This window comes from Phyllostomus discolor, chromosome X (genome assembly GCF_004126475.2).
Source record: "Phyllostomus discolor isolate MPI-MPIP mPhyDis1 chromosome X, mPhyDis1.pri.v3, whole genome shotgun sequence".
NCBI classification, from domain to species: Eukaryota; Metazoa; Chordata; class Mammalia; order Chiroptera; family Phyllostomidae; genus Phyllostomus; species Phyllostomus discolor.
Genome location: NC_050198.1, coordinates 60,041,853 through 60,064,304, shown reverse-complemented (window position 1 = coordinate 60,064,304; position 22,452 = coordinate 60,041,853). Strand labels below are relative to the sequence as shown.

Genomic DNA, 22,452 nt, shown 5'->3' with positions numbered 1-22,452 from the left:
TGTTTCATCCTCACCCTAGCACACTTTTTCATTGCTTTTAGAGAGAGAGGAAGGGAGAGAGAGAAACACTGATGTGAGAGAGAAGCATTGATTAGTTGCCCCCTGTATGCTTGTGGAGCAGGGATTGTATGCACCTGGATCAGGGACCAAATTAGCAAACTACATATGTGCCCTGACTGGGAATCGAACCCACAACCTTTTGGTGTATGGGATGGCACTCCAAACAACTGAGCCATACCAGCCAAAGGCAGACATCAGTATTTTTAAAGCTCCCAGAGAAAAACACAGTTGGGAAAACTATTTGGTACTAAACTGGCTCATGGGTCTACTAAGTGGCTTTGAATCTCAGTTTCATTGTTTGTAAAATGAGCATAATGAGTTCTGCCCTCCTTTATTGTGCTTCACAAATGTTCCATTTTTTACAAATTGAAGGCAAGACCCTCCACTAGCAAAATATTATGACTCATTTTATTTTGGTGGTCTGGAACCAAATTCACAATATCTCCAAAGACTGCCTATATATGAGGAAGGGCTTTCTAGACCTCAAAATGTAACCAAGAAATGCAAATTTGAAGTAATATATTAGTGGTAGGATGAAGAAGGTATTATGTATAAGGATGCTCCCTATTAAATTGTCTCAACTTAATGTTTGAAAATATTTTTCATTTAAAAGAATAGGGCTTCGTTTTGTTTTAAACAGGTGATTGGATTAAATGGTTGTCAAGAGCTTCGAAATAGCCCTCTATCTTCCCAATGAAGTGGAAGTCCTAATTAGAAGGACAAATTCCACGTTTCAGAAAGACTATCAATTAACAGCACCAAACCTCAGGGAAATTCTAAGACTTCAGTGTGTTTTCCAGGGTTACTGTAATTTTCTATTTGAGCTGTAGCAGCACCCAATTCCTCTGTATACCTGGTCCTCCTCAGGTGTAGGAGGAAGAGGCTTTTTTGTCTTCCGGTGAGAACTCCCAGGTTTCAAGCCTATAAAATAAGATACCAGACATGATACAGAATGCATATTAGGAAAAGGCCTGGAGACAGGTTTGGTCTGGGACTTTGCAAGATAGGAAAAGTTGGTGTGGGTACAGCCCTGTGGCAGGTTGTACAGACTGGAGAACAGAGTACCAGCTGAATTTTAGCCCCCCTCCAGCCCCTTCTTGCCATGGGCAAAATGTACAAACCTGAGTTTGATAGACCTTTGAGAGAGTGGGTGATAGATTCAAAGGAGGGAGAAATAATATTGATCAGATCTCTTACTTCCATTCCTGTTCTCCAAAATTTGGCAGCCCATAGCATTTTTGGCTGTCTGAGAGCAGCAGAGATACTGTCCATCAATCCAGAAGCAAGGGTGGTATTTCTGTACCAGATCACTGTTATACCGGATTACTGTAACAGAGGAGAAGAGAAAAGAGAGATCACATCTGACATGTAGGAGAATCCACTATTTGCATGTTTTCCTCTTCAGCTAAGCTTAGTGTTGAGCTTCAAACAACTGCCCCTTCATCAGCCACCTGAAGGGAAGCTGACAGCAGGGTTAGCTGGCTCCCATGCCTGGCCCTGGAGATTTTCTGTGCAGTTCTCTTTAGTGGTCAGTCAGGATGTCTATCTCCTGACCAACAGGATAAGAATATCAGATGTCTCCAGAGCACCCCCCAAAAAAAATGTTATCTCCATTTTCCTATGTAGCCATTACAGTCTTCTTGCAAGGCAGCTGTTGATTATGGGATACTTTTCCAGAAAGGGACACAATTCAGTAAAGCCAAACTCTCACTCCAGTTTTCAATATACCAATGTCCCAGCTCCCTGAGTGATCTTTTAGGGATATTTGCCTTAGTAAGAACTTCTGCATCATGCTTTCTGTGTTCATAGACTAGTCAATGGAGTGAGCTCAGGGGCAAATGAAGGTTATTTTCCCTCTAGATTCTGTCTAGAATAAACATGGTTTCAATCTACCTAGGGCCACCAAGGTGGGTTTAACTCATTGTGGGAGATAAACTCAGTAGCTCCATTTCTGTTCCAGGTTTGTGAGACTCAGATCTCCCAGAAGCCAAAATACTTTGTAAAGAATAACGTGGTCTGTAGATAGGAGGAATTGGTATTATGGTTTGGTCATTACTCATACCCTGAATATAGCATAATACTGTTGCATCTCAAGAACCTTAACATGAAGTCAATTAGGCAAGTCATCCTGGGATCATGTTAGATAACAGAGAAGCAAAGACAACTGAAATAATTGACAATACCTAGCATTGGGGCAAAGACCTGAGCTGGTCTAAGAATATACGCATTTGAGGACATACACATTTCAGCCTTTACTGAAAAGAAGAATTCCTGCATAACTTTTTTTTTGAAAGATAACAAAACAAAACCTTTCTCTCCAGAGACCAACTCCAGTCCTTAAGAGCTTGTCAGTCATATTCTACCCACTTAAGGCTTTCAAGGAGGCCTAGAAGCTTCTGGTGGCCAGGTGTAAAGGATTAAAAGTGCTGTCTTAAAAAAAAAAGTGGTGCCCTGGCTAGGTAGCTCATTTGATTAGAGTGTCATCCTGATATGCGAAGGTTGTGGGTTCAATGATCCCCCATCAGGGCATATACAAGAATCAACTGATAAATGCATAAGTGGAAAAACAAAATGATGTTTTTCTTTCTCTTTCTCTCAAATAAATAAAATAAAATGAAGTGCTATCTTGATGTTTTTCTACACATGGATTTGAAAATTTCTAACCACTCTACCTTGCCCACCCTGACTCCTCACTTTTTCAGCACTCCCCTTCACCATTGCATGGTGGTGAGAGCTATTCAGATAGGGTGCAAGCTATAAGGGACTATATCATCCATAGAGAAGTTAAAAAATAATAGTAAAACCAACCAAACATCTGTCTGACTTTTATTATTACCAGGTACTGGAAATTCTAAACAACATTCCATATATTCATCTCATCTAGAACTAATTGATTCCATCACCTCTCCCCTCTCCCCTCATGCCACAACCTTTCACCCAGGGGTTTGAATACCCTTGGGTGCAAGTCTGGACACCAGTAGATATGTCAATAATTCTTAACAACTAATTAGTCTGGTAAACTAAGCTATGGTAATATGCTAATGAGGGAACATAAGGCTTCTTGCCCCCTGCCTTCAGCACACACATTAAGAACCCACCCTGCATTACCAAATAACGTCTGCCTTTTAAGAGGTCACTTTAAGATGATGGCACTTTTTTGTTGGTTAATCCAGAGCTGGTATTTTCAGCAACTTAGGAGAAAATTGAAAAAGCAGAGTGTCTGTTATGTACTGAATGTTTGTGTCCTCCAAACTTCATATTATGAAGCCCCCCAGTGGAATGGTATTGGGAGAGGAGGCCTTTGAGGGAGAATTAGATCATGAAAGTGGAGTCCTCATGATGGGATTAATGCCATTATAAAAAGCAACTCCAGAGAGAGATTTTCTTTGTCTCTGTGCCATGTGAGAATGTAATGAGAAAGTGGCCAGTCTGCAAGTCAGGCCAGCGTTCTCACCAGGAACCAAATCAGAAGCACCTTGATTTTGGACACCCCAGCTTCCAGAACTGTGGGAAATAAATGTTTGTGTTTAAGCCATCTGGTCTATGTTATTTTGTTACGACAGCGTGAGCTAAAACAGTGTTCAAGTGGGAAGGCTAGGTAAGATAGTTTACTTCACCAATGCATAAGGAAGCACCAAATAGTTGGTGCATATTCTCTAAGTACTTGATGGGTTGGTGTTTCATATCCATATTTATCAGGACAGTATCTAAAATTCTGTTTCAGGAATGAATGAATGATTTTCCCCTATACTGGTTGTTGGAGTTTTGTCAAGGCCACTCTTTCATTTATTTTGGTGAAGTCACATAATTTGCTTATTTTTAAAGTTGTAATTAGGATAGGCTCTGTTGAGATTGAGTAAACAAAGATTCTAGAGTGAATACAGCCAAATATCTGTGGTGCTGTAACATAGAAGTGTCTACTGCCATGTTCAAGGAAATGGAAGAAGACAGCCTAAGGCTAAGTCATCAGGCATACAATCTTTGCATGGAAAGTATCACTGAAAAAGAAGATGGCAGCTGGATATGAAGTACCTGAGGCTCTACTTTTTAAAATTGAGATGTAACTTACATATCCTAAAGTGCACAGATCTAATGTATACAGCTAACCACATTTGTCTACAACTGTTTAACTACCACTCAGATCTAGCACTTCAGAAGGGTACCTCATGCCTCTTTACAGAGAGACAGCCAAGGTTCTGATGCAATTGCCTTCTCATGTTAATGATTTTTAATTGGTGCATTTTACCCTGAAGTGGGATAACATCATTAGAGTGGGATTTTATGGCTCCTGGACTATCACACTATTGGCATTGCTAGCACCTAGGTCTTCCCTGGAGTTGTTAGAACTTGCATCTAAATCTCTCAGCAACTATGGTTTTGGTTGTAAGGCACCTACTTTTTGGCTCAGGTTGTCAGCCCAAGCAGGTTCAGCAAGACATACACCCAGGTTTGGAACAAATGGGAAAAAATGCCTTCAGTAAAACATAAGGGAAGGGAAGGTAGAATTATATCTAGCCACAGTAATGACCCAACTGAAGTGGTTATGTTTTCTGTTTGTTTTAGCTTTATTTTTACAGTAATTTTACTTACTTAATGACCTTTAATAGAAGTGTATAATCAACATGGTAAGGGTAACATCTGTGTCAATAAAACAAGTTTACAATTGGATATTCTTATCCTTGGCCATTACTTACACCTTGAATATAGTAGGCACTCAGTAAATTTTTGTTGGGCTAACCTACAATTGATTTTGAAATTAGTACTTGAAGTGTAAAGGAGTTACTAACTTGTATATGCTCATTTTTCTCTTTTGTTTCTCCCTCAGCTAGTATATCCACCTTCTGCTATTTCAAAACTAGATCTTAGCTGTCCATCAATGTGGAGCTCTTGTTAGTGGTGGTTGTGTACTCCTACAGAAAAATCAATTAACACAACTATTTATTGGTCTCTTTCTGTATACAAGGCACTATGTGAGGCACTGTGAAGAAAAACAAAGAAATGCAAATATATATGCCTTCTGGAGCTCTTATCTAAGCCCCTGTAAATATTTCCCTGACTTGGAAATAGCCTGTTCATTCAGAGCATGGAGTTCAAAGCCTGACCCTGACACTTATTAACTGAGTGCCTTTGTGCAAGTTATTTAATCTCTCTTGTACTTCAGTTTTCTCATCTATAAATGAGGATGTTAAAAATAACTGCCTCATATGGCTAATATGAAGAAGAAATGAATTAATACTGGTAAAGAACTTAGGGGCTCCTGGATCATAATAAGCACTACTGAAGCATTTACTTGTTTTGCACTTTCAGGGCTAAAGCAAGCCTCTTATCTCAAAACATGCTAAGAACTAAACTGTGGTAAAAGATATAACCTACTTGTAATACTCAGCATAGCCTTACTCTAGAATACACTCATGCACTGCCTAATTATGGGAACAGGTTCCGAGAAATGTGTAATTAGGCAATTCCATCATTGTGTGAACATGATAGAGTGTACTTATACAAACCTAAATGATATAGCCTACTACATACCTAGGCTTATGGTATAGCCTATCGCTCATAGGCTACAAGCCTATATAGCATGCTACTTGTACAAAACTACACAAGATTAAATCAATTACAAGAGAAAATGATGTAATACAGAGATGTGGTAAACACATGATGTATGAAGCTGCTGCTAGTGTAAAAATGGCATACTGTTTTACAGCAAACATTTTTTATGGGTAGAAAAAGTATACTCTAAAATAACAATAAAAGTGTAGTATAGTAAATACACAAACCAGTAATATTGTTGTTTATTATTATTAGCAAGTGTTATGTACTATACATAATTGTATTGCTGTACTTTTGCATTAGTGGTAGCTCAGTAGGCTTGTTTATACCAGCATCACCACAAGTATGTGGATAATGGGTTGCACTATGATGTTACTGGATCATAAGAATTCTGCAGCTCCATTATAGTCTTATGCAACCACTGTCATATATGTAGTGTGCTATGAAATAGCCTGTTGTTGATCAAAATCCTGATGTAGTACATGACTGCATCTTGCACCCAACTGCAGGTGCAATTTCTGGGCTAGAGAACCAAACAGCATAAAACTGTATTATGGGCTTAGTCTGTGGAGTCATATAGACCTAGGGATGTGGTAAGAATCCAGGCTTCCCCACTCACTAGCTGTGTGCTATTGAGCAAATTACCTAACCTCTTTGAGCGCCAGTCCCTTCTCTGTAAATAGGTGTATAATACATACTTCATAAGTTTGTTTTGAGGGTTTAATGAGCTAGTACATTCGAAGTACTTGGCCCAGAGCCTGGTATATAGTTAGTGCTCATTAAGCATTAGTTATTATTGTTGTTTTTCCCAGGGTTGCTATAAGAATTAAATGAGAAAATAAATATAAGGTATTTATCTTGGTGTCTGGCACATAGCAAGAGTCCAATAAATGACCTTTCTCTTCTTTACACTCTTTTAGCTTGAAAAAATTTCATAATTTTTATTTTGAACAATTGACTTACATTCAAGGGAGTAGACAGAGCTGGTATAGCCAGTTACTGAGTATCAGAATCTAAATGTTATTAAGACAAAGGGCTGTCATGCAATAACTCAACCATGCCGTTATCAGTCTGCCATCCTTCCTGTTTCTCTAGGCAGCCTTTCCTGATGTCAAGCCAACTAGTTAATCTCTCAGTCACTTGACATGTATCTATATATACACACAAATATGTGTGCATACATCCTGTGCTAGAAGCATTTATGGTCAAGTTTATCTGAGCACACTGTATGGCTTATATGAAATGCTGAAACTATGTTCAAGTTTAGATCCTCATAAAGCTAGGAATATGAAATAATTCCTTGGAAACTATTTATCTGCAATGAAGATATGTACAGTGCTTTACAGTTTTTCATGTGCTTTCACATATATTGTATATTTGACACTTAGGACAAACTTGGAGGTAGATATGGCAGGCATTATTATTATTCCTAGTTCAGAAAAAGAAAGCAAGCCTCAAAGAAACTTGTTGGCCTTCTTGCCAGAGATCACTTTGCTTATTAGTGGTAGAAGAGGGCAGGGAACGAAGTTTTGTACTCTGACTACAAGCACTCCCATAATCATCCTTTTTTAAAAACTAAGTATTACATATTTAGGATTCGAAATATTGCAATAACCATGGAATGCCACACCATACTACCCTTGTAATTAGTGTAAAGAATGGGACATTTTGCCTTGGCTGGTGTGGCTCAGTGGATTGAGAGCTGGTCTGCAAATTGGAAGGTCACTGGTTCGATTCCTAGCCAGGGCACATGCCTGGGTTGGGGACCAGGTCCCCAGTTGGGTATATGCAAGAGGCAACCATGTATCTCTCACATATTGATGTTTTTATCTCTCTCTCTCTCTCTCCCTCCCTTCCCCTCTCTTTAAAAAGGTAAATAAATAAAACCTTTTTTAAAATGGGACTTTTTACAAATAGAAAAATGGAAACACCTACAATTACAACATTGCCCTACAGAAAGAGTGGTGGAATTGGATTAGCCTAGCATGTGGTACCCTCTTCTCCCTCTCCCCCCACCCCATTTCTCCTTTCTTTCCCCCATCTTTCCTTCTTTCTTTCTTTGGAAGCTTGTTTATTTTCCAAATAATTCTCACCATTTTTGAGCTGGTGAATCCAACGTTTCCTCAGTTCTTCTGTTGGGGAGAAGACATAGAGCGGCCCTTCATCATATACAACCTGGAGCAAAGGACACACAGATTTTAGCAGTTAGGATTCAGAATAAAAGAAGAAAGGCCTTGAAATAACTAATTTTAAGATACAACTTTGTATATTCACAGTGGAAAACAAAGAAAGGTGGGATCTTCAGTCAGCAGCTGGGTCAGGATCATGTAAACTATCTGTACAATCCCTAAACAACTCATATCCAGGTATGTAGGATTCATAAGGTCTTAACTTTTAGCCTATTGAATACTAGGTTCTCCTGACTTATGTTTCAATTTGTGTCTAAACTTAGTTCATAATGTTTCCCTCAGCCTGTGGTGGAGACAAGATTTTTGTTTATCCAACAAAAGCTATTTTATGATCCTATTAAACTTTGAGTTTATGTAGAGAAGGATTGAATTAATGATTTATATAATAACTTCAGTCTTGGTTCGTATATGTGGATTATTCACTTGGATAATATGGAACCAAATTTTAACTCACGACTAATTTTCCCCTCACTGACTAGTGGCCTCTCCTTGCCAATATTAGTCACTGTAAACCAAACATGGAATTACAAATCTACTTCAAAAAGAATAAAGTATATATTAACCACTCTCATCAAATTAAAGAGTCAATATTTTTGAATACTTCACAAGTACAAGGCACATGCTAGGTGTTGTAGAGGTGTATAAAATGTATTAGATGTTTCACAGACTTAATAGACCTTGCATAGTGGATTCTAAAGTCAAATGTAAATTAATTTTTGAATTATCTGCTGCTTAACTTTTTCCACTATCCCAGCCAAACAATATCATCTTGTTAAAACACAATGGTAGCGAAACTATGTTTAAAATACCCCTCCTTCACAAGTTTTGTAAACTTTGATACAGTTAAGGACATTAACAAGATCCTTTTACATTTTTCTTTTTACTTGTTAGTCTTGCTTTGCTCACAAATCCATGACAGAAAGCCCCCTCCCCTGAGACTTTCCACTTCCTTTTCTGGCTTTCACTGTTGCAGAGGCTGCTATATTCACGACAAGTAGCCTAGAGAGTTCTCGATACTTAAGCAAGCCAAATTGAAGGTTGAATCTCTTGTTCTCCTTTATGGCTTACAATGCATCTACCAAACATATGTTTATGAGGCCAGAATAGAATTTAGGTTTATATGTAAGTTTAATAAGCCTTCCCCATATCAAACTTCCTAATACTCCTCCCCTCCCCTTTTCTGACTTCAACCCACATGACCACCATTAGACAGATAGGCAGAACCAGAAGGAAGTGAAATGCTCACCCGACAAACAGAGCATCTTTCTCAATGCAGTTATCATATATCAGATATACTATAACAGAATTAAAGCCATTATGCAGTCTGTTTGAAGTGCAAAGACTAAAAGAAACTATGTTAGATGTGGAAAATAAAAAAGCATACATTCTTAGATCATTCCAGCCTCACTTCTCAATCCAGTCTCCTTGCCCACCTCAACTTTTGTTTCCTGGGACCTAGTATCCTTCTCTTTTGCTCCTTCTCTTTGGACCCCTAATGATTATATTACAGGTCCCTTTGAGAGCTGGTGAGAGAAAATACTTCACCTGGAAGGGATAAGGAAACCTTTCAATGATTGAGATCTGCTCCATTTCACCAGATTCTTCACCCCTTCTCTGTAATGAAAAAAGAACCATGATTATTGGTTCATTCATTGTTCTTTCCTGGATTTTCTTTGGTGTCATGAGTTCTTTGAAGTAACTTCAGAAGGCTCTCTTTCACAGACAGTGCAGATTCTCGGTGACTGCTTCCTATAACCCAGTAAAGACATATATTCATAGGATCCAGAATACACTGATTAAAAAAAAACCTCAGCCATTTTAAATCATTGAGGAAAGGAAGTTTACTTAATAAATGGTACTGAGACATTTAACCACTAATATTAGTGGTAGGGAGAGGAGTTAGGTAGATATTTCATACCATACACTAAAGTAAATTCTGGATGTATTCAAGAGCTTGACATAAAAGAAAATCGAATAACTGAGGAAAAAAACAACTGACTATATAATCTTGTGGGGCAAAGCCTTTCTAATATAATGGTAAAAGTTAGAATGATGAAGTAAAATGTGAACTAATTTGATGATACACACTTTAAAACCCAGTATGGTAAAAATACCATAAACAAAATATACAGATTAATGAAAATCAGGAAAAATAATTTCAACATATATTGCAGTTAAGTGATTGATATGCTTAATATATCAAGATCCCTAAGAAAGTACTAGGAATAAGGTATATATTTTAATAGAAAATGGGCAAAAAATTAACAGGCAACTCACAAATGGAAAATACAAGTTAGTTGTAGATGTATAATTGTTCAACCTTATGAGTAACAAAAAAATTGTAAATAAGACAGCAATGAAGTACTATTTTTCTTGGTTGCCAAATTAACAAACATTTAAAATATCTGGTATTGAAACAAATGTGGGGAAATATTCTCATACATAGTTTGTAGGAGTGTATGAAATTCAAATTCCACTCTAGAAAACAAAATAAAATAAAAAGATTTAAAAACTCAAAGTGTATAGATTTCATAAAGAGAAGACAAAATTTTACTTCTAGGAATTTATTATAAGGAAAAGATGTATGCAAGGATGTTCCTCCAACATGTTTTAAATATCAAGTAATTGGAAGCAACTTAAATGTGGGGATTGGTTAAACAAATTACAATACAGTACAACCATGATAAGGAATACTAGGAAGTAATGAAACTCATGATATTAAAAAGTATCTATTGTCATGATAAAAGTTTTCATATATTGTTAAATTTAAAATGTAGGTTGCAAAGCAAGATATATAGTATAGTGTTTTAAATACATCACATATATTAGTGCAGATATATGTGTTGCTAGTGGAGAAAAACATGCACCAACATGTAGTTTTTTTTACTGGTTGATGGGATTATGAATGATTTTATCTTCTTTTTGTGCCTTCTAAATATTTTAAAGGTTCTATAATAAATATTCATTATTCTTGTAATCCAGAGAAAAATAAATGATGTTTAAAAACATTAACTCAGTAGGTGGTACTCCCAGGAGAGGCTGTGGGAAATGAGAGGAGAATAAATGAGCTATTTTTTAAATCTCACATGTTACAGGGCCTCAGGATTCTAGCTTTCAGACTAACTCAAGCTTGTAAATCTGATCCTGGTAATTGAAGGAGTAAAACCAACCACCTCTGATCAGTTTTAAAACTTGGTTTGATGCCATCCTGAAATCTGTGTTACAAATTTTCCAGGATAAGTGAGTTGTTCTCCATCTGAAGGAAAGATGCTGAGACTCCATATAATCAGTACATGGCAGAGTGAATAATTTTATAAAGAAGTTTTTTTTGTGTGTGTGTTCCACATTGCACAGCATCACCAGCATATTTACAGAGAATTGAAGTGTTCCAAGTTTTTTTTTAAGATTTTATTTATTTATTTTTAGAGAGGGAAGGGAGGGAGAAAGAGAAAGAGAGAGAAACATCAATGCGCGGTTGCTGGGGGCTGTGGCCTGCAACCCAGGCATGTGCCCTAACTGGGAATTGAACCTGCAATGCTTTGGTTTGCAGCCTGTGCTCAATCCACTGAGCTCTTAACCATTCCTCTACCAACACCCTGCTTTCTCAATGGTCTCTTCTTACCGGAATCTGTCTTTCAGGGGGAGGATTTTTTTCAGGAACCACTGTTTCAACGCAGGTGATCTTCTCAACATCTATTGAACCCTTCTTACTGCCTCTTCTCTGAGAAAGAGAATGAGGAAGAAAATGGAGAAAGATTAAGAGTGATTAAGCAACCGGATGATTAGATTTTGTTATCTAATGATTCAACAAAGTGAGGTGACACCCACACTCTATAATCAGGACCTACCATTTTGGAAAAAAAAAAAAAAACACCTTTCAGATCTATTAATCTCACTCTTTTTTGACTACCAGATGGAGGGCAAATACTATGGAAGAGTGCATGACTGCATGTTTTCATCATAAAAAATAAAGCAATTTTCAAGTCTTGGATTTCATTTTCAACAATCATTTAATTACTGCTCACCAATGGCCAGATCCCGTGGTAAGTTTTCCCCCACAGCTACTTAGTAACTTTGAATTTTTGCATCAACATGGCTGTAGCTAATTCTAGGCTAGAAAACATCTTGCCAAGTTTGAAATATACTGAAGTCCCTTCCATCATTCTCCAACCAAAAGCCTCTGCTTCCTTCCCAAGGAATATCTAAGGCCAAATCCTTGATACTCAGGTTTCACAGCAGAGAAACTTACTCCACGTTCAAAATCATACTCATAGTAGGAAAGTTTGTGCATGGTCAGGAGAAAGAGGCGCTTCTTGAAGTTTAACGGTGATGTTTTCTTTTTCTGCTGGGATCGCTTCAGAAAGATGCTCTCCAGTATCACTGTAGCCATAGCTTCGTCTTTGTGGAGCTCACTTGTGTGCTGTTGATAATGAAAGTTCTTGACATTAATTCTCATCCCTTCTGGTTCCCTTCAGCCTAGACACATAGTTTCAAATGAAACAGAAATGTGCAAAGCTAACAAAGGACCTTCTTCCTACCTTGCGGTCCTCCTTCCACATTCCCCATCTCTGTCTGTTTTCAGGTATAATGGATGTGCATTGGATTGAGGGAATTGGTTCAACATTGTAAGCTCATGTACACTGATTTTTGTATAAGGCAATGGAATACTCTGGATGTCAAATGACATATACCTGTGTGCTTGGTAATATTTAGAGACAAATTTATACTAACCACCCTTTTATGATAAGTGCAGAATCTGTCAACAGCAAAAGTTTCTATGTAGCTGTTGACTCTGATATCCCCAAAAGAGATAATATAGGTGCCAGAACTCCACTGAAGCAGATTATTGGATTTTCAGTTCCTAGTTTCCTAGATGGTGAATGTAATTTTTCAAACATTGTCCTACTAGGGTCTGTAACTGAGGGGTTTAGTAAAGATATGGAGGCTGCACCTGCAGTTATGAATGAATACTAACTGCCAGCCAAACAATTTTGCCCATTACCCACTAGCTGAGCTACAAATGATAGAAGCTGTGTTCTAAAATTTAAAGAAATAACAATTTGGAGGGAGGGAGTTGTTTTTGTCTTTTGACTTTTCCCCACCTTTTTGCTTAGATTAGTTCTTAAGCAGCATCATGAAAATGATGCAATAATCTTACTCTTAGGTATGCCATCTCTGGTCATTTATAAAAAGTAACTTGTTTAGCCTCTCCAAATTTACAATACCCTAGAAAGATTTAGTTTAGGTAACTGAAATACAGAAAAGCAAAGGAAGTTATAAAAAGTTACCATTGTTTTTTTTTCTTTTTATTCACACAAAACAACCAACACTTTATATCAAGATTTTATATTACTAATTTCAAACTTTCATTAGAAAGATAAAATGAAAATATAAATACTGTCACAAATACAGAGCACTAAATAAATACTGAAAAAAATCACCATTTTTTGTTTGTGGTGAGCTTTTTTTCCTGGGGTGGATTTAGTTTTTAAACTAAGCTCCTTACACTTTTGGTGGCACCAGGAAAGCAGAATAAATAAAGTCAGCAAGGTTTATTTCTACTTATGAAGCACAGACTATTGCTCATACCAGGAAAGTTTAAGAGACTGTTTTTCATTGAAGCCCAAGGCTATCTGTGCCCTTACATTGCTCTTATCTTTGGTGTAGAAGGGCTTATTTTCATAGTTGGGAGACAAAAATAGGTTAATAGAACACCAGAGATGTTCAGAATGATCCACTATGTGGATGCCATTATCTTCTGGGGGGTGGATTAGTTCATGGTTTGTAAATGATCTTTCAAGAAAAAACTGGTCAAAGGAGCAAACCTTTCCCTGCACTCTACCACACAGCTCTCTTCCCTGACTCCCTGGTGTAAATGGTCCCTTACGGAAATTACAAACTTATAAGAGTTTAAAACCAATGAGAATTCTTTTTAACATTCACATTCAACTCAAACTTGAAAAAGTTTTCTTTTGATTCTGTTAATAAAAATATTAATTTACAGAGGAGCGGTGGTAACCGACTGATGATAGTCTATTCTCTGGAACTGCAAACTCATCAAGACCTCTGTAATAATATTACACTTGTTTCCATGGTGACTTCCAATTAAGTACCTCTTCAAAAGCAAACATTCAAATTACAGAAGACAAAATAAAATCCTAAAGAAACTGAGTAGCATAACCAGTAAATTGGTTCTGAAACTTCCCCAAAAAACATATCCAGGTATACTTTTATTTTTATTTATTTATTTTTTTTAGCTGAGTAAAGCACATTCAGCATTTTACCTTCAGTTTTGTTGAAAACTCTTGGTGGATACACTCCCTCCTCAGATGTAACATCTGCTTCAGTCTTGATCTCTGTTTTTATTTCCTATAAGACAGGTCCTTCTAGAAGCTGCCTGTGCTCTTTTTCATTTTTAGAACAGATCCAGTTTATGCAAAAGGGAGGCTTCCTCTCTTTCAAGTGTCTTTGTTGGAGTAGGATTTAGTGTTGTTGGTCTAAGCATGAAGAAGTAAGTAAGCCTCATTAACCATAACCCCTGTAAGCAAGGGGTGAAATGGCCTCTACCCTCACTGATCTGAAGGATTATTAGGATTTCCATGGCCTAGTAACCCCTCCTTTGACAACTCTCTTCCTATTTCATTGTGATGCAGTCTGGAAACACAGCCTGAAATTGTAATAGTTTGTCCTTACTCACCACTGGTCCATCCAGAAATAATGTGAAAGGAGAGGTACCCATCTCTAATTTTTCCTGAAGAATGGTATGTAATAGACTCTGTGTGTTAGAGAGCACTTGCAGCTTCTTTGGGTATGTATTGTAGCAGGTATAATTTTTTTCTAACAATTTTAGAAGCCTACAGCATTGATTTGACCACAAAAGATGCACCATGAGGACTGACCCTGCACCTCACTCAAGGGGTAGAAACGGAAGTGACATGAATCTCTCTCTCTCTTCTCTCTCTCTCTCTCTCTCTCTCTCTCTCTCTCTCTCTCTCTCCCACACACACACACCATTGTTCATACAGAGAAAGAAAGAGGAGGAGGAAAAATAATAGAAAGGCAGAGCTCTTCATTTAGAATACAGAATTCTAGCATTATAACATTCTCTTTATTAAAGCACAAATGCAAGGATTTTCATGCAGCCACTTTTTTTCATCTTCCCAGCTCCCCATGGAGCAGCAGAATTCAGAAAGAGGATGACATCTTATAGACTGCACTATGCCAAGGAATATATATATACACTATATATTTATATAGATATATATGCACACCCATATATATATTCCTTGGCATATATATCAGTGCAGAATCAGTAATATATCACTACAGAATCAGAATATATATATATATATATATATATATATATATATATACACATATATATATATATGTATATATATGACATTCATGGCACTTCCATTTTATGGATAGAAAGATACAGATATAGATATATAGATATATAGCTATATCACTGTGAAATCAGTAAACTAAACCACCCTTGGCTCCCATTTTTACTCATACCAAGATAAAACACTATTAGGGACAACACCAGAGCAAAATTCAGAAAATTTCATAGCCTGCCTATTATTAGGAAGAGCCCAGGAGATGCTAGTCAGAAATAACCAGTTAATCATGGCTCAAATGATTACTTAGCCAGAATATCTAAGAAGCAGTGCTTTTCTTTATTTCTTCTTTAAAGCATTACTTAATTGGTGAGCAAGATTCTGCTTATTCCATTTTCTCCTCAGGGAAATGGAAGGAAACACTTGTTTCTCTCAGTGTAATCTACCTGTCAGGCATTTTACACACATTATTTTATTTATTCCTTATAACAAACAGACAAGGGAAATGAGGCTCATGGAGATTATATGATTGCCTAGCATCATCCTCCTGGACTCTACAACCCTTGCTGTTTCTGTGGTACCTCATTGCCTCCCAGAGGGATTTTCCCCCACTTCATTCAAGTATGGTGCCATCTATCTCAGCATCCTGTCATTTCCCATGGCTATTGTCAAACAGCAGTTTGGACCAACCCCTCTTCATCTTCTAGGAACTTAACAATGGTAATTAAGTTTCTTTGTTGCTGTGATTATGATATTTTAAAGAAAAGTTCTCTTCTGGTTCTAGGGCCAGGAAATTCTCAATCAAAATCTCAATCAGAACCTGAGAGATGCTTTTTGTGACTGAGAAGAGATTTTTTTGTGGGCCAAATTTAGCCCATTGATTATGCTCTAAATATGGTTGATAGATGATTCTATCAGATTTCACAGTAAAGCATTAGGAAGATAGGAATTAGGACAGAACAAAGAGTAACACAAAGTGTGTGGTCCAACAAATAAGCCAGACTTCGGTTTGCCACTTTATCTGAATAAATGATAATTTACTTTGAGAAAGGAAAACTATATTACATGTATGTGAATGTTCATGGCACCACTGTTTATAAATGAAAACAAACAATTTCCATACCCATTAATAGGAAAGTGGATAAACAAAGTGTGATGCAACCATCATATGTGTTTCAAAATGCAAAATACACATACTTTTGACTTGGTAAATGATGCTTATGTAGAGATCCTAATATCATGGGAAAATAATCAGAAGTAATATTAATCAAAAAGTTGAGATATTTTTGGGAAAAGGTATGTTGAATGGATGGATGGATATAATGTCAAGAAAAATAAGCAAACTACAAAGAGTGTGTTCAATATAATCTCAAATAGAATAATGTATGGAAAAAAATGGAAGGTAATATGTCCAAATAATAATGTTTCTGGATAATGACTTTATAATTAATGTTTTGTTTTCAATATTCCTGTAATTGAATCATTTTCTATAATGAATATGTTATTTGGATATCAAAGAAAAAAAAAGAAAGAAAAATGTTTAAACCAGGGAAAACAAAAACTGAAAAAAGAAAAACACCAAAGGAGCACACAAATTCACAGTGAAAGATGGGCACACCAGCACTCACCCTCAATCTGATGCTGAATGTAAATTTGCGAATTGGCTCTCCTTTCATCATTACTTGGCCAGAATCTACTCTCTAGTGCAGGGCAGAAGAGATTATGAATCCCAGAGATCCAGAAGTTTCCAAAACCACAGAAGAAAATGTGAAATGTTAACATGAAATGCTGAAGAAGAAGCAGAGCACCAGGACCTCTTGGAATGACTACAGCAGATGAGAATTTCTCTTGTTAGCATGCAGCCAGAAAACTGATTCTGGTTGGAAGTTCTCACCATATATTTGGTTGTCTATAGCACTGACCCTGAAGCTTATCATAAAATAATTAGGTTTCACTAGGGCCTGAGTAGAGCCTTTGAGGATCTTAACAAGAGTAATTAAGTTTCTTTGTTGCTTTGTTTGTTTGTTTGCTATGGTTATGATATTTTATTTTATTTTTATTTTTTAAAAATTTTGTTTATTTATTTTTAGAGAAGGAAGGGAAAGAGAAAGAGGGAGAGAAACATCAATGTGTGGTTGCCTCCTGCACACCCCCCACTGGGGACCTGGCCCAAAACCCAGGCATGTGCCCTGACTGGGAATTGAACCGGTGACCCTTTCATTCACAGGCCAACACTCAATCCACTGAGCTTCACCAGCCAGGGTATGGTTATGATATTTTAAAGAAGAATTCTCTTCTGGCTCTAGGGGCAAGAAATTCTCAATCAAATTCTCAGTCATAACCATGAGATGGTTAACCTCAGAGATGCTTCTTACGACTGAGAAGAGATTTTTTTTGTAGGTGACTAAGATAAATAAATCTTAAGACATCATACTAAGAAAGCAAGTTGTTGAAGAATATTTACAATTTATATAAAACTGTAGAACATGAGAACTAATACTATAATATCTTTTATGGATACTTACATATATAGTAATCATATAAAAACACACCTAGGGATGACAAACACCAAAGTCAAGATACTGCTAACTTCTAAGGATGAAGGGGACCTAATTATTTGATTGTGAAGGAGGACACAAGAAGGTTTTTACTCTGTGGTCAGTATAGTATTTCTAAAAAACACCAGAATTATGGCACAATATTAGGACTCTGTAGACCTAAGTGGTGAGTACCTGAGTATAATGATATTTTCCGTACTTTTGTCTATTTGCAATATTTCATAATATAAAAGAAAGTTCATTCAAAGTTTTACATCCACTGTAAGCAATAACAACCTATGGGACAAAAAAAGTGGGCATTCCACCCACCCCCTGAGATGTTATCCCATCAATAATGAAAAATCCTAAAAGGGAAATAGTGAATGACTATAGGAATCCACCAGTTAGGATCTCCTTGAGGAAGATTTAAAGAAAAATATGAGAAAACCTGGCAGGATTGACAAGAATCTTCACGTGGGAAAAAGTAGTTAACCAGTAATAAGGACAAATCATCTTTTCTAGCATGGAGGAGTATAGCAGAGGAAAATGTTCCACAGTCTTCTGTGCTTACCACCATTTCCTCTTTTGCCAAATGTTCCACTTTTATTTCTGTGCTTTATTCTTACATTTGAGATTATATTGCACATGATATTTGTAGTTTGCTTATTTTTCTTAACATTACCTATCTATCCATCCATTCATTTATCCATCCAACAAACTTTTTCCCCAAAATAGCTCAACTTATTGTTTAACATCACTCCTGATTATTTCCCCATGATATTAGGATCTCTATATAAGCATCATTTACCGAGTCAATCTATGTATATTTTGCACTTTGAAACATATTGACAAAATAGTTTGCAGAAACAGTGTGCCAATTTCCATTCTTTTTAGCAGTTTTTGAGAGCCTGATTTCCCTCTATTTTTACCTCTTTTGTGCTCCATTTCTAATCATTTTTTACTGTTTTTATTGCAGACTAATCTGTTTTCTCACTGAACCAATGATCTTTAACATTATATTCCAACCTTCAACTTGTCTAAAATTTAACTTCTTTTGACTCACTAGAATTTTCTTTTAAGGATGAGCTAATATACTATAGTTCATTTTTTTTTCAAGGAGGCAAGACAGAGGTGAGCTAATCCTTGAGGTTCAGATGACCAGCATTAACCATAAGGACATCTGGTGATGGCTCTCAGAGGGTAATATTGGAAGCCTGACATTAAGGCTTATGTTTCCAGTGCTCTCTGAATACCTTGAGTCAGTGCACATGAACTGCTATAGAAACTGAAAGTCACACGTGGCCCATTTGTTTCAGGGTTCTCTATCTCCCTCCCCTGATGGCTTCATTTGCATAAACCAAGCAGCTTTGGAGTGAATTAGGTCAAGGTCTGTCTCTAGCTTCTTATTGGGCACTGCCTCACTGAAAATTTTAGCTCTCCCTTATTCCCTGGAGGGTGAAAAGCAGCAGATATCTATGGACTCTGTAGAGAGCACCGAAACTGGTTTTCAAAAGCCATATCTTCTCCTTATACCTAAGTCACTTCCTGGTATAGATCTAGTCCACTGAAAGGAAACTCTCTGTAGGAAATTTGCTCTAATGGAAATAGTAAATCATATTGATGATAATTTAAGATGGCGCTGAGCCCCTAGAAGTGAATGGAAAGTTGTACTAGTTCTCACCAAAAGGAGTTTACAAAGGATTCTAAACAAACACATCACTATTCATAAGCAACAGGAATTTGGATTTTAACACAAGCAGATAGTTTAAATCATCTGAATATAAGAGGGGTCAGAATAGAACAGATAGGGCTAGCCCTGAAGGATACTGTTTTTGTAGAATGCTTTAGGTTCCATGAATATTTGCATTTTGTGGCTCATATGGAGGGTGACATTGTTTTATCAAATAACTGAGACTCCAAAAAGGCTGTAGCACCCTTGGTTCAGAGGTTTGGCATGTAAAATGAGGGAAGGAGCAGAACTAGCATAAAACTAACAGCACAGAAGATAGCCCCTGTGATAGTAGACCCCTGCCTCTGGAAATGCACAGCATGTAATAGAGATCTAGAGCTTGGAGAGCTGGGTGGCATAGAAACTGGATCAGGATTCCTTTTGGAGGTCCAGCAACACATCCAAGGATGTCTTGGTTAGGGCCAGCAATCCCTTTTGTTCTAAATACCACACCATTTGCTCTGGGCAGGCCCTCTGGGGACACTGGCAGATTTCAGGCACAATGAAAATAATAACCGACACTTAGCAATTACTGTTAGCACTTACTGTTGCCAGGCCCTGTCTTTAACTTCTTTACATATTTTAACACACTTACTAATCCCAACAATCCTATGAGGAAGATATTAGGAAAGTAAGGGAAAAGAGCAGAGCAAGGAAGGGGCAAGAAAAGCAATTCAACAATTATTAAGTGCTAACTCTGTTCCAGGAGATATGGTAATGAACAAAATAAAGAAGAGAATGAAGAAGAGGGGATACAGGTAGGGAAAAAGGAGCAGAGGAGAAGGAGGATGGAGAGTAGAAGGGGAGAGGAAAGGAGAAGAGAAATGATGAAGACAAGAGAAAAGAAAGCCGTGCACATGGCAGACAATGTTAACAGGAAAAACCTCAGGGGTTGGCCACACAGTCTGGGCTGAGACTGGGGCTGAGGCTAATGCTGAGGCTGCTTTCTTCTGGTCCAGTCCTTTACCCACTAATACCACGAGCCTGGTGCACACCGACAGTCCTTCCAAAAGCCAGCTCTGGTCCTGGTAACATTGACTCAGTGCAACCTTAAGGCAAGTAGCTTAAACTCTGGTTTAGTTGGTGCCTTTCTCTAGCTTATAAAGGTCAACATTCTATTGCAGCATGTGAGCTTTTACTGCTTTCTCAGACAATCCACGTCTTAATTTTTTTTCTTCTAAGGGCCTCAATGACAGAAGTACACATTTTGGATCTCCAAGCAATATTTGACCACAGAGCTTATTTTTATCCAACTGCCACCTACAATGTTACATTTCAGACAAGTTTTGCACAGGTGCCCTTTTATAACATTTGCTACCTGTTCAGATGGTCACCACACGTCACTTTTTTCTCTTCCTGTTCCCCCCTAAACCTGCTCAGAAAGGACTGTTCTGATCATCAGGAGGCATCCTCAGGGCCTTGTGCTGATGACACTCCTACCCTCAGTCAGCCTGCACCGCCAGCCGACTGTATGGCAGCAGCCATGCTTTCTCTCTGGTTTTCAGGGGTCCTACAAAAGGTATTTGCTGCTGCCACCCAGCCCCTGCCATGCCCCAAACCCACCTCAGTCCTGACTTAATGCAGGTAGCTTCCCAGATGCATTGAGATGCCAGGACTTTGAAGGTGGGACTCGATCTCAGAAGACACTGGTCCTGGAGACATATTCTTACAGTCCAGAGAGGAAGGACAGTCTGAGCAAACCCCACCCTTTCGCAGCCACTCAGTTCCCTTTTTTTGTTTCCTGACTTAAACCAATGCCTTTTTTTTTCTTCTTCTCGGCAACATGGTATCTGGTTCCCTGCTGCTGTCCCTATTCTACCCACCCCCCACCTCGGCTTTCTCTGCCCTTCATTTGCTTGGGACCTCTGACACTTCTCTCTCCAGTCCCCTCTGAAAGAACACTTCTCAACATTACTGGGGTTACTGAGACACTAGATGGAGCTGGGTTGAGCAAACAGGTTGTCAGGCCCACCTCCTCAAGGTAAAGGGACAACATACCTAAAGAATTGTGGGGGTGATCAGCAGAGGGAATGGAGACTTACAGGAAAGAGGAAAAATGAAGATCTACAAAGACAAAACAAAGGGACTAAAGGGGAAGAGTGCCTTTAATCTTATATCATCCAAGGGAGAGGAGACTTGGGTCACACTGTAAACTTGATAGTGAAGGATGGAGAGTACTCATGAAGGGACCCCAAAGTACAGAGCTTGACAGAAGGAGAGGAGACTTCCCCTGCTGAGTCATTTTCTAAGAAAGCATTTTTTCTACAGATAAAAATGTCTAAATGTAAGCCCACATGAAGACTTGTGACCTTCCCCATTTTCTGTGGATGTTAATTTTTCCCCTTTAAAGAGTTAGTCTCAGGTATTAACTCCTAATTTACACCTTTCTAATTAATCATATAAACTGAGAAACTGAATTAGGTGTGTACTTAAAGCCTGAATGTATCTTCAGGCACCTCCAGCAGCAGTTTTCTCCCAGGGGATTTTCCTAGACAATTCAGCCAGTACTGGCTGCAGACTGGGATGGTGGTAGAGCTCTCTCTCTTTTTTAAAGATTTTATTCACTTATTTTTAGAGAGGGAAGTGAGGGTTGTGTGTGTGTGTGTGTGTGTGTGTGTGTGTGCGAGAGAGAGAGAGAGAGAGAGAGAGAGAGAGAGGGAAAGAAACATCAATGTGCGGTTTGCTGGGTGTCATGGCCTGCAACCCAGGCACGTACCCTGACTGGGGATCAAACCTGTGACACTTTGGTTCGCAGCCTGCGCTCAATCCACTGAGCTACGCCAGCCAGGGCTGAGCTCTTGATGATTGATCTGCTTGCCCATCTTGACATATCAGGCACTGCCATGTTTATATGATCCAGGTGTTATATAGTAATGTAAAAACACATGATAGATCTCACTAGAAGTTTGTCAGAATTTTTAAGACAACAGGACTTCTTTTTAAAAAGCATTTGGTTTAGCCTCACATCTGGATAACATAGATGGGCGACAAGTGTTGTATGAGCTTCTTATTCAAAAAATTTTTTGAAGATTTTACTTATTTTT

General features: G+C 37.9%; 1 protein-coding gene across 2 annotated transcripts in view; it reads right to left on the bottom strand.

Annotated features, from left to right (window-relative positions):
* The window catches only part of BTK (Bruton tyrosine kinase), a 30,787-nt gene extending 9,661 nt beyond the window's left edge, over positions 1 to 21,126 (bottom strand). The window contains exons 1-8 of one of the 2 annotated variants that reach the window (XM_036017093.1): positions 20,972 to 21,116; positions 14,084 to 14,168; positions 12,049 to 12,219; positions 11,422 to 11,520; positions 9,345 to 9,413; positions 7,704 to 7,785; positions 1,258 to 1,386; positions 914 to 981 (exon numbers count right to left, since the gene is read on the bottom strand). In XM_036017093.1, the coding sequence (XP_035872986.1) occupies positions 914 to 981; positions 1,258 to 1,386; positions 7,704 to 7,785; positions 9,345 to 9,413; positions 11,422 to 11,520; positions 12,049 to 12,219; positions 14,084 to 14,137 (672 nt within the window). In that variant the 5' untranslated portion in view covers positions 14,138 to 14,168; positions 20,972 to 21,116. Of the gene's footprint in view, positions 1 to 913; positions 982 to 1,257; positions 1,387 to 7,703; positions 7,786 to 9,344; positions 9,414 to 11,421; positions 11,521 to 12,048; positions 12,220 to 14,083; positions 14,169 to 20,971 lie in introns of both variants that reach the window. The other variant, XM_028523099.2, reaches the window with a different exon arrangement.
* Positions 21,127 to 22,452: the final 1,326 nt, after the last annotated feature.